At 54.3% G+C, this 14715-nt stretch overlaps 1 protein-coding gene across 3 annotated transcripts; it reads right to left on the minus strand.

Moving 5' to 3' along the window:
* Nucleotides 1-30: 30 nt before the first annotated feature.
* Nucleotides 31-11086, minus strand: LHX9 (LIM homeobox 9). Of its 3 annotated transcripts, XM_075002872.1 has the most exons (6): nucleotides 10951-11029; nucleotides 9830-10091; nucleotides 8964-9313; nucleotides 6101-6106; nucleotides 4783-4985; nucleotides 3092-3349 (listed from the first exon to the last, which is right to left on the minus strand). In XM_075002872.1, the coding sequence occupies exons 1-6, from the start codon at nucleotides 11027-11029 to the stop codon at nucleotides 3092-3094; spliced, it is 1158 nt and encodes a 385-aa protein (XP_074858973.1). The 3 variants fall into 3 exon arrangements, with proteins under 3 accessions (XP_074858974.1, XP_074858973.1, XP_074858972.1); XM_075002873.1 differs by lacking the exons at nucleotides 3092-3349; nucleotides 6101-6106 and adding an exon at nucleotides 31-87 and having other exon boundaries at nucleotides 9830-10032; nucleotides 10913-11086; XM_075002871.1 differs by lacking the exon at nucleotides 6101-6106 and having other exon boundaries at nucleotides 9830-10032; nucleotides 10913-11086.
* Between the last annotated feature and the right edge of the window lie 3629 nt (nucleotides 11087-14715).

A 14715-nucleotide genomic window follows, 5' to 3' on the forward strand; every position in this document is an offset into this window, starting at 1 on the left:
CCGATCAAACTTTCCCCTTCTTTTAATACTTTAGGGAATTTTCAAACGTCGGGATGTTTGGCTGTAATGCCCCAAGATTTGTTCTCCCTGAAAGAAATCATAGTGACAATTTATTAAACTACAGAGCAACCTGGCTTTTAGGGGTCTGCAATTCTAGTTTGTGTTCAATATACCTAGCATTAAATCTTGATTCATTTTACCATAATTATTTGTTATATTTCTCATGCAATTACTTTAGCTGATAGTTATCTGATTTTAAAAGCCTAAGATAAGGTTGCAATATCAAATCAGTGGGGCATTACTTTTCATGTGCAAAAAAGTACATTAACTATGGAGAAACTGAAAACCTAAAAAGAAATTACATTTATAAGCTTGTGTCTCCATGTTCACCACCATTCATTCATTCATTCATTCACTCATACAGAGTGCAAATGCAGAGAGACACATTGGTACAGGTGGACTTTAAATTAAAAAAAAACTGATGGGAAATAAAACTCCTTGGATCCAAAATGATTTATTCACACAAATTTAATAGGATATATCACAATTGTTTGGTCCATAAATATTTAGGGGAAATAGTTTCTATACAATGCATTTATCAATAAACAAAGAAACATGGACAATTTAGCTAGACCACTTACTGTACTATAAACACGAAGCTCAATATATAAGATTATTGAATTTATCAACTATATCTGAAAGAGTGCACAACTGCTTTCTATGACATGTTTGTCCCCTCTAACAGGATACACCATAAAAAGAGTTTCAGAAGTAAGAGGTAAAACAGTACAAAACTAGTGAGGTGTCAAAAGGGCTTAAAACAGTTAATTTAACAAACAACACATATATCCTGATCTTTCACAAACTTACTCCCAAGTTATATCATAAGGCACATAGTAGAACTGAGTTATAATTAGTCTACTTAATAAAGTAGATCTATAGTACCATATATTGTTCTGTCAAAGAACAAAATTTATATGTATCAATATTTTAACCTGTAAAAGTGTATTAATAAAGATCTCAGCCTTACCAAGGTTGTTTGGTCTGGTTAGTGGTAAATGCCCATAAGGTAACAGAAACAGGAAAAGTCAAGATTTAAGCTCCACAGAAGATGATAACCATACTTGCTAAATATATAATGGCAAACACACCTTTCTTCTATTACAGTGTTAACATCTCTTCCATCATCTTTTTTTAAAAAATAAGCTACTTTTCTGTGCTAATTTTCTAAAAACCCTGAGCAAAAGGTACAATAATGCACTTTAATGTGGGCAGTGAACTGTCAATACATAACCACACATTTCTACAGCCAAAGAGGACACCTTTAAAATATATTAAATAGCCACTTTCACCACCAAAAGAGAGACTTTATGTGGTCTAAAAAGTGGATACTATGTGCAAAGTTATTCTCAACAATCCACTAAAAGCAAGATGTAGATCTTGACTGGTTTTGTTTGTTTATTTCTGAGACTTTCCACAATCTAATTGTTTTTAACTATAATAAAGGGGAACAAATGAACATTCACCACTGCCCAGACCATTCAGACTTTTCGCTTAATTAAAATTAAAAAAGAAAAAAAGAAAAAGAAAGAAAAAAATTGCTATTGTAAACTAGGAAATGTATTTTGATCAGCATCCACAAGGGCTTCTGAGTTTATCTGCCTCAAAGCTATTCACTGCCAATTCCAAATTTCATAAGATTTCTTCTAATGCATTTTCGTTTATACAAAAGTTAAAAAACTAAAGTATATATTAGAAATATTAATGTACTAAACATTTAAGTTCATGTATTAAACAAAGTGTCTCATAGAATTTCATGAAACATCTAAAATAAAGTCAAAATAGCATGAACAGAATGTACTAAAATCATTTTCCTTAAACTTCTTAATAAATTATATTTTGCTTATTTCCATCTTCCCTGAAAAAATTTAATTTATCAAGAATTGCTTTACTAATAAATGCGTGCTTTTAGAATGTTCTCCTACACTCACAATGGCAAATCTCCCATTGGCTTTAATGGTACAGGATCAGAGCCATGTAGAGTGAATTGCTTTCATTTGTCACAATTGAAATCAGTAGCTTTTATGGCAGGGAGGGAAAAACGAACTGTTGCCTAGTCAATACTAAATTTTTTATTGAATTATTCAGCCATGAGACCCAATCCCACAAACAGTCATGCACCAGAGTAATGTCACCTGTGTGAGAAGACTCATTAAAAGCAATGGGATTTTTCATTTGAGTAGTTCCTTCAGTGAGTCTCTGCACATGAGTAAAGTTAACTCTGAAGCAGAAGGGTTTGGAGGATCAGGCTATTGGGTGTGCATAATGCACAATTCACAGATCGAGGGCTTGATCTTGCAGCCTTTACCTACATCCACACGCCACTCCCGTTGAGCCTCGTTCTGCAAGCCCTCCATTCATGCCCTAGTCCCATTGATGTCAATGAATATTCCACATGGATGAATGGCTTGCAGGGCTGGGTTAATTGACTTGTGTGGGAATTTTAGGTGCTCAGGGAATACAGGGTCAAGCTCATAACTAGTGTTTATACAAAAAGAATAAGAAGCTTTGACACTTGGAATGCCTCTGTCTATTCCAATTCCTAATTTGACTTTTTTCGTAGGTGTGGAAAAATAGTATGAATATTAAACAAGTATTACAAAAATAAAGTTAGAATTGGGACTCTGCAATTCCACAAATGCACAAGCAATCCTAGAGCAGCAAATTATTGGCTTTAAATGAACTGTCAGAGGCCTTTTTCTGATTATCAGAGTGGGAACAAAATTTTCTTCTCCTTAATCTCCCCCAAGATTCTGGAAATAAGTAATATACAATTTTAAGAGGCACTTATTAGAATGATTCACGAGATTCCTTTAATTGTCTGATAAATTTAAAAAACCGAATACAATTTATAGACAAAATATGTTCATGTATAATGGAGACATATTACTGCAAACTCATTTGCCAAGTGGCTGCAGATGCTACACACCAAGCTGTCTGTTTTCCCAAATATTTTGTGGGTTTGTTTAAAAAAAACCTAAAGAGTCTTGTAAATAATAATAAAGAAGAATAAGAATAAAAAGCTCAAATGTTAGAAAAGGTTCGTTAAGGTAGTTTGTGAGGGGCTCCCGGATTCGTGGCTGTCCAAGTTAGAGGTCACTGATGTCACTACAGTGATAGTGGGATTGGTCAGGTCTGTTAAAGTGGTCGCAGTGCCGGGTGGAGTGAGAGCGCCGCTGTCTGCTGAGGGCGGTGCCGGAAGTGACGTGCCATCAGCTTTATCGACACCCCCATTCTCCTGCCGCAAAAGGTTCCTTCTGAATTTGGCTCTTGCGTTTTGGAACCAAACCTGCAAACCAATCCCAATTGATTTCTTTACCGATGTTTGCTTTTTCGTTTTTGCTTTTGCTTTTATGTATTTTATGTTTGTTTTTGTTTGGCAAATCATCCACGCAACTCTACATCTTTGTTTGCTATGAATTTGTGTAATTTCTGTCTTACAAAGGCATCTGTACTCTAGGCCAAGCATGGTGGGTGCCAATTAATGGAATATTGAAGCCCATGATGAGGATTTCTTAGAGCAGCCTTGCAGAACTCTACTTACCCACTTATCCAAGGACAGTAACTTTTCAAATGGGCAAGCAACACATCCTTGGGGGTGAGGGGATGTTGTTCCACTGCCTAGCTCACCATGGTAAAGGATGAGTGAAAATGTTGTGCTTAGGCTGGAAAACTTCTGTGACTATCTTTAAAGTCTGAAGACTTGGGAAGGGGAAGTTACACCATCCCCTGCAGCACTGTTTTTAATAGGGATTTCCTAATCCTTCTCTGCCCTATAAAGCAGTGGGTTAATTTCAAATGTTTTAAATGATATGTAGCTCAGGAAGCAAATAATGTTAATAGATTCTCCTTCTGCCTCGATCATTGTCATTCCTCTGCACACAGCACTATATACCTCACTTTCACTTTACTGAGCTAACACACCAGTGGAGATTTTCAGCTATTTATATTTTAAAAGGGCTTTTTTTTAATTGGGAGTAGCTTCGCTCAGTGATTTGCACCTGGGCCTGCTAAACCCAGGGCTGTGAGCTCAATCCTTGAGAGGGCCATTTAGGGATCTGGGGCAAATTGATTAAAAAAATTGCCAGGGATGGTGACATGTCCTGCCGTGAGTGTGGAGGACTGTACCTGATGACCTCTGAAGGTCCATTTGGGTTCTATGAGACAGGTAGGTATCCATATATTTAGGCAGGGGAAAGACTAACTCTGGATTTTACTATGAAGGCCCTTAGTGATAGACATGGAGAAAGGAAGCAGTCTGGTCCTAGAGGGCCATACAAGCCAAAGCTTTTTTGCAATATCCCAAGGAAACCCAGTTTTTGCCCAACCAAGGGCCACCACAGCAACATAAAGGGAGCCCAAAGGTCCGCACCAGATTTGTGTGAAATGGAGCAGATTGCTTCTACCTCCTTCATATATCAGTCACCACACAGAGACAAATGTGGGGGTGCAGTGCCTCCCTTGCCGGAGCTTTTAGCGTCTCGAGATGAGGATGATCACAACCCACATTTTAGAATGCTGTGGGCTGAATCTGGGTGGTGAGCTATACACGGGACACCTCTGCCATATGGTATTTTACCCATGAAGTTCTCTGCACACCCACTAGGGAGGGACACTGCAATCTTACACTAAGACAAAGAGATATACATATAAATAAGGGAGATACTACTGTATTGGCAGGGGAAGGAGAGTTTTGTCAAGCCTTTGATGGTGGCTTCTTACCTGAAGAACTCGCTTGGTGAGGCCCGTTTTCTGGGCAAGTTGCTTGAGGTCCTTGGCGTCTGGGTTGTGATTGATAGCAAAGTAGGACTTCATGGTGCGGAGCTGGTGGTGTTTGAAGGAGGTGCGCATGCGCTTAGTCTTCTGGGAAGGGGGGTAAGGCTGCTGGTCTCTGTCCAGGTGATCTGCCTCATTCTCATTACAACCTGGTCAGCAAACAACATGACACAACAAGGAGTTGGTGGAGATTATTCATTATATGGTAGTAAATAAAACTAAAGCAAGTTTCTAGGATCACACACTCTCTTTGGAGAAGAAAGAGGAGATTGAGCTAATATTGTGTCAGGATGGGCAGGAGGTAGGATTTAGATTAACAAACAAAATCAGGAGGATGGCCCTTTCCTGTTCTTAACATTTACTATATACCCTGGTCTCACACCTGTTAAGGAAACAGTGTATTGAGGCCAGGGCAGACTTGCCGGCTGTTTCTACACTTCCATTCCTCTTTCGAAAGAGGCATGCAAATGATGGAAATGGGAAAAAGCAAATGAGGTGCAGATTTACATATCTGGGACCTTATTTGCATATTCTTCTTTTGAAAGCTTCTCTCGAAAGAAGAAAAGCCACGTAGATGCAGCTCTTTTGAAAGTAAACCCCATCTTCAAAAGAACCCTTCTTCCCTTGTGGGAAGCCTTGTCTTGATAAGTATAAATACTGCACTCTTTGTTGATATTATCCAGAATAAATGCATTTACATAGACCATTTTGCAGAATGGCCAAACACCAGACAACAGGGCTAAAGATCTGCCTTGCGTTGATGATGAACAAGGTTGTCAAAATGACCTTGCCTAAGAAATGAATTACACATTACGGCTTCATTGCTGTGTGTTGCACAACGCTGACAGTGCTGGGTACCACCCTGCCACTGGCTATGTTTGGGATAGAAATGACACAGATACTAAGAAAAATAAGTAAGTCATGCATGTTTTACCTTTTGGCCTGAAAAATACTGTTATAACTTTTCCAATTATATTTTACAAAATGACACGCCTGATTGTTAGATAAGAAAAGAACATGTTTTTTTAAAAATAAACATGGTTAAGAATGTATCTAATAAATTAGCCCTGGCAGTGCTAAAAACAACTTCCAACCCTCCAAAAATGAAAAACTCAAGCCTTCTCAGACCTTTGCTCCCTACTGAATTAAGAGACAAGTCAACATGCGCTAGCTGCACAACACATACATAAAGACCAGCTCACCTAGGATGGAAGAGATTCTAGCTGCAATTAAAGTCATATCTATTGTTTCAAATAAAGTAAACTGACAGCTCTGAAACCATCTTAATCTTAGAAATTTCCTTGAAAGTAATTTAGGATCAGGTTTCCAATGTTTTCACTCTTACCAAATAACACTTTATTTCACATGAAGTCCTACTGCATTCATTGTGGCTACGTCTACCCTAGAGAGTTTTTGAGACAAAACCTCGCCAAATACACTGTGCATAGTTATTACATTTAAACACCATTCAAAAGTGAGTTCTTGAGCAACAGCCATGCAAAACATTGCCCTAGGGAAAGAAAAATTTTGCCTCCATTTTGAGATGATTATACACCCTTTTCTCATCCTTGGACCCTACAGTTATTCTCATAATAGAAATTATTTCTAACATACAGCAACTAATATGGATCAAGTAAATATATTTCTAGGGCACATACCACTGATGTATCTGAGCCCCTCACAAACATTAATGACCTTAGCTTCATAACTCTCTGAAGTATTGTTACATCTCCAATTTACAGTTGAGAAACAGAGAAATAACGAAATTAAATGATTCATCCAAGGTCACAGAAAAAGACTGCCAGAACCAAAGACAAAACACAGTCTCCTAACTACTCCAGAGCCTCACCATAACATGCTTCTTCCTTTTTTTTTCAGATGTGTGCACCTCTATATCTATAGCCACACATTTAATCTAAGCAAGAGTCATACAATTTTTGTTTGAAAATACTTTTTTCTCCATTATATTGTCAAACTGGTTGCTGAATCACAGCTCATTTCATTCGATTTTTTAAAGTTGGAGTTGCAGAATAACCTACATCATGAATAGGGTGATAGATGTGTTTTGGTTAGGAAAGCCTCCTGATTGATTGGAAAGATTAGTCTTTGATTCCTCTTTGGAGTCTCTTACATTGTCAATTATAATCTAACTTTGAACACCACAAACGGTTTCTTTTGTATGTCTGTGTGGTGCAGCCTTTGAAATGTGATAACTTTTAGCACAAATACATTATGGGAATGTTTAAATCATTTCCTAGTACTCGCTTCTAAATTGAGTCTATTTCACAGTGAGTTACACCTAAGAGACAAACCAATCACAGAGCACTGGTGTCCATGTTCAGGAACACAGCAGGGTGTAAACTTGCAGATAACAGGTCTAAAGACACATACTTTGGAGTTTAGTAATGATCAGATAAATATAGTTCTTTAATGAGTTCTCAGCCTTTATCTAAGAAATAATCCTGCGTTCAGATGCCACTAGGGGTCACTGCCACACTCATTTAGCAGTTTGAAGATTTTGGAGTTTGAAAAGTAGTAGTAGAGTTGGAATTACAGCGTTTTAGAGATGAAATTATTGAATTTATTGAATCACTCCCACAGAGAAAACACTTTTTTCTGCCCTACCACATAACGAGAGTGATATTTAAAACCAAATACACTGTGTCTGACAAAACACTTTCACCTCATCCTTCCTGTCCCTTAATTACGTGTGCAGAAGGCCCTGGCATGGTGCAGCTACTAGCTGGGAGAGAGGGACCCTAAAGTACAGCTGGTTAGTTTCCCCCCGCTTTGGAAAGGACTTTTTAACTCCCAATCCATGTAAGTGTCCCGTTTATGTTTCAAATCTTGTACATTTATTTCTGTTCAAAGAAATATTTGTTCCTCTTTGGGGACAGTTACCGAAAAGAGCAGTTCTCAATCCTGAATCCAAAGGCGGATGAGGGAAAATGGTTCAGTGGCTGCCTACTGCAGAGATTTTTCTTTCTGTCACAGAGCCATGTGTCTCTATTGATAGTGCCACTTCATGCCACCCTCTAGCTGTCTGGCAGTCTGTTGCTTGATTGGCTGCTGGGGTGAAATGGTCAGTGGGTTGGCAGGGTCAGCACTAGCTCCCCTTTGGTTTAGAGGTAAAATGAATGTACTTCCTGGGGGCCCTGGGCCGGCACCGGCTTTTCACACACCCACCCATACACACCCTTACACACACATGCTGTGCCAGCACTGGCTTTTCACACACACACACACACACACACACACACTCTCCCTTTCTCTCTCTCACACACACACACACACACACCATGTGCCAGCATTGGCTTTTTCCTCTACCCCATGTGCCAGCATTGGCTTTTCACACACACTCACTCTCTCTCACACACACACACACCATGTCCCAGCACTGCCTTTTCTCTCTCTCACACACACACACACACACACACCATGTCCCAGCACTGCCTTTTCTCTCTCTCTCACACACACACACACACACACCATGTCCCAGCACTGCCTTTTCTCTCTCTCTCACACACACACACACACACCATGTCCCAGCACTGCCTTTTCTCTCTCTCACACACACACACACACACACACCATGTCCCAGCACTGCCTTTTCTCTCTCTCACACACACACACACACACACACCATGTCCCAGCACTGGCTTTTCATTCCCCCTGCCCCATGTGCCGGCGCCACAGTCCCTGTGCGGGTCGGAAGCGGCTCCCTCTCCCCCGGCCCGTCCTGGCACACGCCTGGCTGCCGGCCAGCCCCGGGGGCTCGTCCCGCCCATCCCGCACGTGCCGGTCGGCACCGCTCCCCCGCCGCCGCCGCCGCGTGCCGGGCCGGGCCGGGCCGGGCCGCCCCAGCGCCCGATCCCTGCCCCGGCGGAGCGGGACAAGCCCGGCGCCTCCGAGCGGGGCAGGGCGAGGGGACCCTTTCGGCGGCACCGGCCAGTCCCTTTGGCGGGCCCCGGCGGGCAGCGGGCGGCTGGAAGGGGCGCCCGGGCCGGTGGCGGCGGGCAGGGTTCGGAGCTGCCCCCGGGAAGCGGCCGGCAGGGGCTGCCCGCGAGGAAAGGCCCTTGGGTTCCCGCCCGGCCTGCGGAGCGAGGGGGGCCGGGCCCCGTCCCCACCTGAGCTGTAACTGACGAGGTCGACTCCCAGCGCGGGGCTCTTCCTCTTCCTGGGCCGCCCCTTCTGCACGGTGCCGGCGCCGTTGAAGTAGGGCAGCGCCAGGGCGCCGCTCTTGGCCGCCAGCTCGGGGTAGCTGAGCGGGTACTCGCCCTGCAGCAGGCTCTCGAAGTGCGCCCGGCAGTACACCCGGCTGTCCCGCATGCCGAAGTGGTCGCCCGTGCTCAGCGTCTTGTTGCACGTGGCGCAGGTGAAGCAGCTCAGGTGATAGACCGACTCCCGCGCTCGCATGACCATCTCCGAGGCGGAGATCCCCAGGTGGCAGCGGGCGCATCTCTGCACGGAGAACCTCCTGGGGGAGAGGGGGCGGCCGGCATCACCCCGACGGGCAGAGGAGGCGCTGGGCAGGGGAGGGACAACCCTGCCGGGGCCGGGGGCGTCACAGCCGGCAGCGCATCCTGCCCCGCCCTGCGCCCAGGCGGTTGGGGGCGCGGGGTGCCGGCCGCGCTTCCGGGCTCGAGCCGCTGGCCGAGGAGAAGCACCCGCCGGTCCCCAGCGGCGGCTTTGGCTTCGTCCTGCCCCTCAGAGCCGCCTGTGCCGCCGGAGCCAGGCCGCCGCCCGGTGCCCGAGCTCCCGAGCAGCTGCGCTGGCTGGGGAAGCGGCAGAGCCGCGGCGGCGAGAGCGAAGCTTCTCTCCAGGGCTGGGGCAGCGGGGTCCCCTCACCCGTCGGGCCCTCGGGCAGCACCCGCAGATTCCCTGGGGGAAGCCCGCGGGCTGCCACTGCCCTCCCGCCACGTGCGCACCCCCGGGGAGCCTGGGCGGGGCGGCCTGGTCCCTGCGGCTCTGGGGCGGGGGCCCGGCGCCGTACCTGTAATAATCCTCCTTGCAGTAAATGCTGCCGTCCTTGGCGAAGCAGGTGAGCTCGGACTCCAGGGCCAGTTTACATTCACAGCACTTCAGGCACCGCAGGTGCCACTGCTTGTCCACAGCCAGCAGGTAATACCTGTCGGAGATCTTCCCCCCGCAGCCAGCGCACAGGGCCGGCTTCTCGGGGCTCGGCGGGGGCATGTTCTGCGAGGCAAGCACAGCCGGGGTGAGCAAGGCGCTGGGGCCCAGCGGCCGGGGTGAGGCTTGCGGGCCGGGGCACCTCCGAGCCGCGGGAAGCCGGACCGGCCGCGCTGGCGTGGACAGAGCGGCTCCCCGGGGGGACTCCGGCCTGGGACGCGGCTCGCCGGCTTCGCCCGTGAAACCTCCCTTCACTGCAGTGCCGGCAGCTGGGGCCTAGGCCTGGCTGGGCAGCGAGCCCCGGTTGTTTCCTGGCCCGGGCCGGGGGAGGTCCCGAGCGGCTGTGGTTCTCAGATCGCACCTCTGGGTGCTGGGCCGCCCGGAGCGCAGGGGGACAGACCCCGGCTGCACTGGCCCGTGCGCCCCGGGGAGAAATCGGAGCGCGCTTCCAGAGCCGCCGCACGTGCCCACAGGCCCCCGGAGCAGCCGGGAAGGGGGAAGGGAATTAACTGAGAGCAACCAAAATGTCGGCCAGGGGTCCCGGCCACGGCTCCGTCCTGGGGGCCGCCGCCCGGGGAGTCCCGGGAGCAGAGGCGCGTCACTACCAGCGCCCCAGAAGTGAAAGCAGCGGGATCGGGCTACGGCAGCGCCGCAGCGCCAGCGGGGCGAGCCCGGCACGGCCCCCGGCTTCCCTGGCCGGCGACCCGAGCGGTGCACGGAGGGGGCGCGCCCGAGGTCTCCAGCCGGGGCTGCCGCGGCGGCCCCCACGCGCGCGCGCTGGGAACTCCCGGCCCTGCCCCTCGGGTGACTCGGCCGGCCGGGCTCAGCCCCGCGGCCTCCATTACCGCGCCAGCGCCGGCGCCGGGCCTGGGGAGGGAGGGGATCGGGCTCTCCGGGCCCGTCCCGTGCGGCGGCCCCGCCAGGGCGACTCCAGCGTCTCTCTTACCGCCTCCCGGCCGTTCATCGGGCCGCCCTTGGCCAGGCGGGCCTCGCTCTTGGAGCGCCTCTCCATCTCCTCCATGATGCCCTGGATGTGGCCGCCGGAGATCCCGTGGAAGAGCATGGCTGGGGGGCGCAGGGGGCGCGCGTTCTCCTCTGCTCTGCGCCCCACTATTTCCATAGACAAGCCCCGAGTCTCGAGAGCATCCGAGGCGCCCCCCGGGCGCGCGGCGGCTTCTCCCGCTCCCGCACCGAGGGCGTCCTGGAGAGGCGCGGAAACAAACAAGGGCGGAGGGGGGGGAGTGAGAGCAGCAACGCCCGGCGGGCGGGCGGCTCCCTGCGCTGCGGAGCGGGGCCCGAGAGCCGGGCAGGGCGCTCGGGGGCGCAGAGCCGCGCCGCGGGCAGCGGTCCCGGCTGCCGCGAAGTTCCCCGCGCCCGCAGGTCGGGTTCGGGACTGCCGCTCTCCGCGGCGCCGGCCAATTTGTGGGCAGCCTAGAGCCAGCCCATCTGTGGTGATGGGGGAGGAGGAGCCCGCGCCCCCGAGCCGCCGCCGCGGCTTTCACTCAGACAACAAAGACCTGTCAGCCGCCCCTCACCCCCCGCGACGGGCGGGCCGGCGGGGGCTGGGCCGGGGGTGGGCGCGTCCCTCGTCTCCCTTGGCCCCGCTTGGGGGGCGGGGGAGGGGGAAACTGTCGCGGGGAGCGGCCGGGCCTGCGGGCTCCCCCGCCCAGGGGCCCGGCTAATCCGCCCCCTGGCTCGGGGCGTCGCGCCTCGGGCTGGTTCCAGCCACGCAGCTCCCGCCCCGCCGCCTGGCACCGCGGACCCCGCGCGTCTCCCGCTCCCCACTGCCGGCCGGGGTCAGCCCAGCCCCGGGAGGCGGCCCCGCGCCGCAGGAGAAGCCCTGGGCGGGCCAGGCGCGGCGGGCAGAGGCTCCGGCGGGCCGGGCAGCTCCCTCGCCCTCCCGCTCGGGGCTCGCCGCGCCGCGCCCCCCCGCTCCTTTCGCTCTCCTCGGGGGAGAGTCCCGGAGCCCCCCCGCCCGGGCAGCCCAGCGCCCCTTCCCTTCCTTCCCCGCGCACCCCCGGGCAGCGGTTTCCCGCCGGACGGCTGCTCACTGCAGTAACGCGCTGAGCCCCTTGGGATGGAAACCAGCCGTGGGGCGGCCCGTGGGGAAGGCCGGGATCCCCCTGCCCCGGGAAGGGGTCCGCGTCGGGAGCCGCTCTGCTTGGAGAAGCCACTCGAGGGGCACGAGGCCAGGGCGAACGGGGCGGACTCCCCCCGGGCTGCGAGGGTCGTTTGATCGCTGCCCGGGGGCCCCAAACCGGCCCGGCCGTGGGAAAGGTGCCTCCCCCCGCTACGAAAAAGCAGCTAGAGGGGGTGAGAGGCGCGGCCCGGCCCGTCTGGCAGGCGCAGCTGCAGCAAGGGAGCCAGAAGCCAGGCTGGGGGCCGTGCTGGAGGTGGCCTTGCGGGAGGACAGGGAGCGGAGCAGGCGCGGTGTGGACGCGCCAGGCCGGCGGCTGGAGCGCAGAAGTTAGGGCGGGCCGGGCAGGGGTTAACGCCTCTCCTGGGTGAGAGCTGGCGGCGGGGGCGCCCGGCCCTGGCCTGAGGTTTCTCTCCGCACTTCCAGGTGCCAAGGCCCCCAGCGGGCCGCCCCCCGGGGCTCCGGGAGGAGGGAGGCGCTGGGCCCCGCAGGCCGGGCTTGCAGACGGGAGACGCCCGCCTTTGCAAGAGACAGGCGCGCCCAACGCCCCCGGGCTGGGCGTGCGGGGCCCTCGCCCGACGTGGGGCGTCCTCCCCGCAGAGCGCGGCCGGGGTACTCCAGCCCCTGCCCTGAGCCCCAACAACCTCAGCGCCTGGAGAGGCGAGTGCGGTGCGAGCGGCCCCCAGCCCCCGGGGCTCCCCAGCGCCGAGCCGCAGGTGCGGGACGCGTCCGACCCCGCCTGGAAGTCTGGCCCCGCCTGGCTGTTTCCGTGGGGGGAAAGGGGGCGGCCAAGCCCTCCTGTCTCGGGGCGCCTGGGAGCCGCCCCGGGGCCGGCGGTGGGCGCAGGGAGCTGTGGAGCGGGGGGTGCCGGTGGGGAGGGGGAGACTCAAGGCAGCCCCCCAGGGAAGCCCCAGGCCGAGGGAACCCCGGGGACCCGCTGGGACTCCCCTTCCGCCGGCGCTCCTTGAGCCGGGCTCAGCCCGGTTCCCCTACCTCGCCTAGCGGGAAGCCACGCTGCCCCGGCTATTTGCAAGCCCTGCTGTGCCATCCCCTTAGCTCGCTGCCCAGGCAGAGGCCGGAAGCGGCCAGACAGGGTCTATTGTTCCGACGGAAGCCAAACGCCGCCCTGCCTCTGTCGCGATACGGATCGCGATCGCCTCCACGCCCCAACCGCCGCCCCGCCCCGCCCCGGCACTCCCACCGCGCTGCCCTCCCACGCGGGAGCCATTGCCAGCCTTGTGCTGAGTCTGCGCTCCGGGCCCACTTCACGCGTGGGAGCCGGAACCTTTTGGCCTCGGGCTGCTGCTTCTGCGCCCAGCCACGCGTTAAGGCCTGGCGGCTAACGCCGGGGCAGGCGGGTAGCCCGGCCGGCGGGATCTCCAAGCGCAGTCGGCCTGAATGAGGCGTTGGCTGGCGCGGGGCAGGGCCAGGGCCAGGGCCAGGGCCAGGGGGTGCGGTGCTGCTCTGGCAAGCCGGGCCCCAGCCACCCCCCGGCAGCGCTACACGCGCCCCAGCCTTTCTAGCCGCTCCCTGCTGCCGGGGATCCAAAGGAACTGGCCACCCCCCGATCCAGCCGCGCCGGGCCTGGCGCCCGGGGCGCCCGCGACGCTTCCCAGCCCCGCCGCCGTTCTGTGCTCCGGCAGGCAGCAGCTGGGGAACGCTGCTCTCACCCGGCGGCCTAGCGGGCCACCCGGCCCCCAGCCCGCGGGTCAGGCAAGCCGGGCCGGCACCCAGGGGAGCTGCGCCTCGTCCCAGCTCGCCGGCGGGGCCCTCGGGCGCGGCCGCTTTCCAGCTCCAAAGGAATCGCGCTTTCAGGAACGCGGCGGCCGGGAGCAGCTCCGCTTGGCTGTCGGAAATCCGCCGCCTGCAGCCGCACACGCCGCCGCTGAGCAAGCGGCGGGCAGAACTGGGGGACTGGTGCCCCAGCACCTCTGAGGCCCCAACCCAGCCTCCCGGGGCGCTCGGCCTTGGGGAGCCCAGCCCCAGCCCCAGCGGCTACAGCCCAGCGCGAGGGGAGAGCCCAGGCAGAGCCAAGCCGGCCGCGGCCCGAGAGGGGTGATGGCGGTTCCACAGGAATGCCAAAGGCAGAGCCAAATGGGGCAGTAACCGCAGCCACAGCCGCATCCGGGCAAGGAGCCGGCCCGGCCCGGGCTGTGTGCGCGTCCCTCGCCTCGCCTGCCCGCGGCTGGGTTCTGCGCCCTGCTTGTGATCGGAACAGGGGCGCACGGAACCTGGGTGGTTGCACCGGGTAAAGCAGCTGAAAATCTCCCCCCGCCCTCGCCTGGCTCAATCCCCAGGAAAACACCCGCGGGCACCCAACCTCCCTGCCAGGACACCTGGGGCCAGGCCCATTGTGTGCTGCTCCGAAGAGGCAGGCGGCCCCCGGGAGCTGCAACCAGCCGCCTCCTCCGGCGGGTTCTTACCTTGAGCCCTTGCGGCTGCGCTGCGCGCTGCGCCCTCCTCACCGCGCGAGGGTCTGGTTAGGCAGCAGGCGAGCCGCTCCGATCCAGCCGGTCGATGGAGCTTGTGCCGTGTTCCCCGCCGAGCCTCCCTGTGTTAATTAAAACCAACAAGCTGCTGGGTGCCAAGAGCTTCCTGCTCTCCCTCTTGCG

This window comes from Carettochelys insculpta, chromosome 9 (genome assembly GCF_033958435.1).
Source record: "Carettochelys insculpta isolate YL-2023 chromosome 9, ASM3395843v1, whole genome shotgun sequence".
Lineage (NCBI taxonomy): Eukaryota > Metazoa > Chordata > Testudines > Carettochelyidae > Carettochelys > Carettochelys insculpta.

Excerpts from the sequence above, each read along its gene's own strand:
- LHX9 (XM_075002871.1), bottom strand. The coding sequence starts at position 11,086 with ATGGAAATAGTGGGGCGCAGAGCAGAGGAGAACGCGCGCCCCCTGCGC. Across the intron at positions 9,314-9,829 it reads TGCAAGGAGGATTATTACAG|GAGGTTCTCCGTGCAGAGAT; the intron begins GTACGGCGCCGG and ends CCTCTCCCCCAG. Across the intron at positions 4,986-8,963 it reads CCTCGTCAGTTACAGCTCAG|GTTGTAATGAGAATGAGGCA; the intron begins GTGGGGACGGGG and ends TTTGCTGACCAG.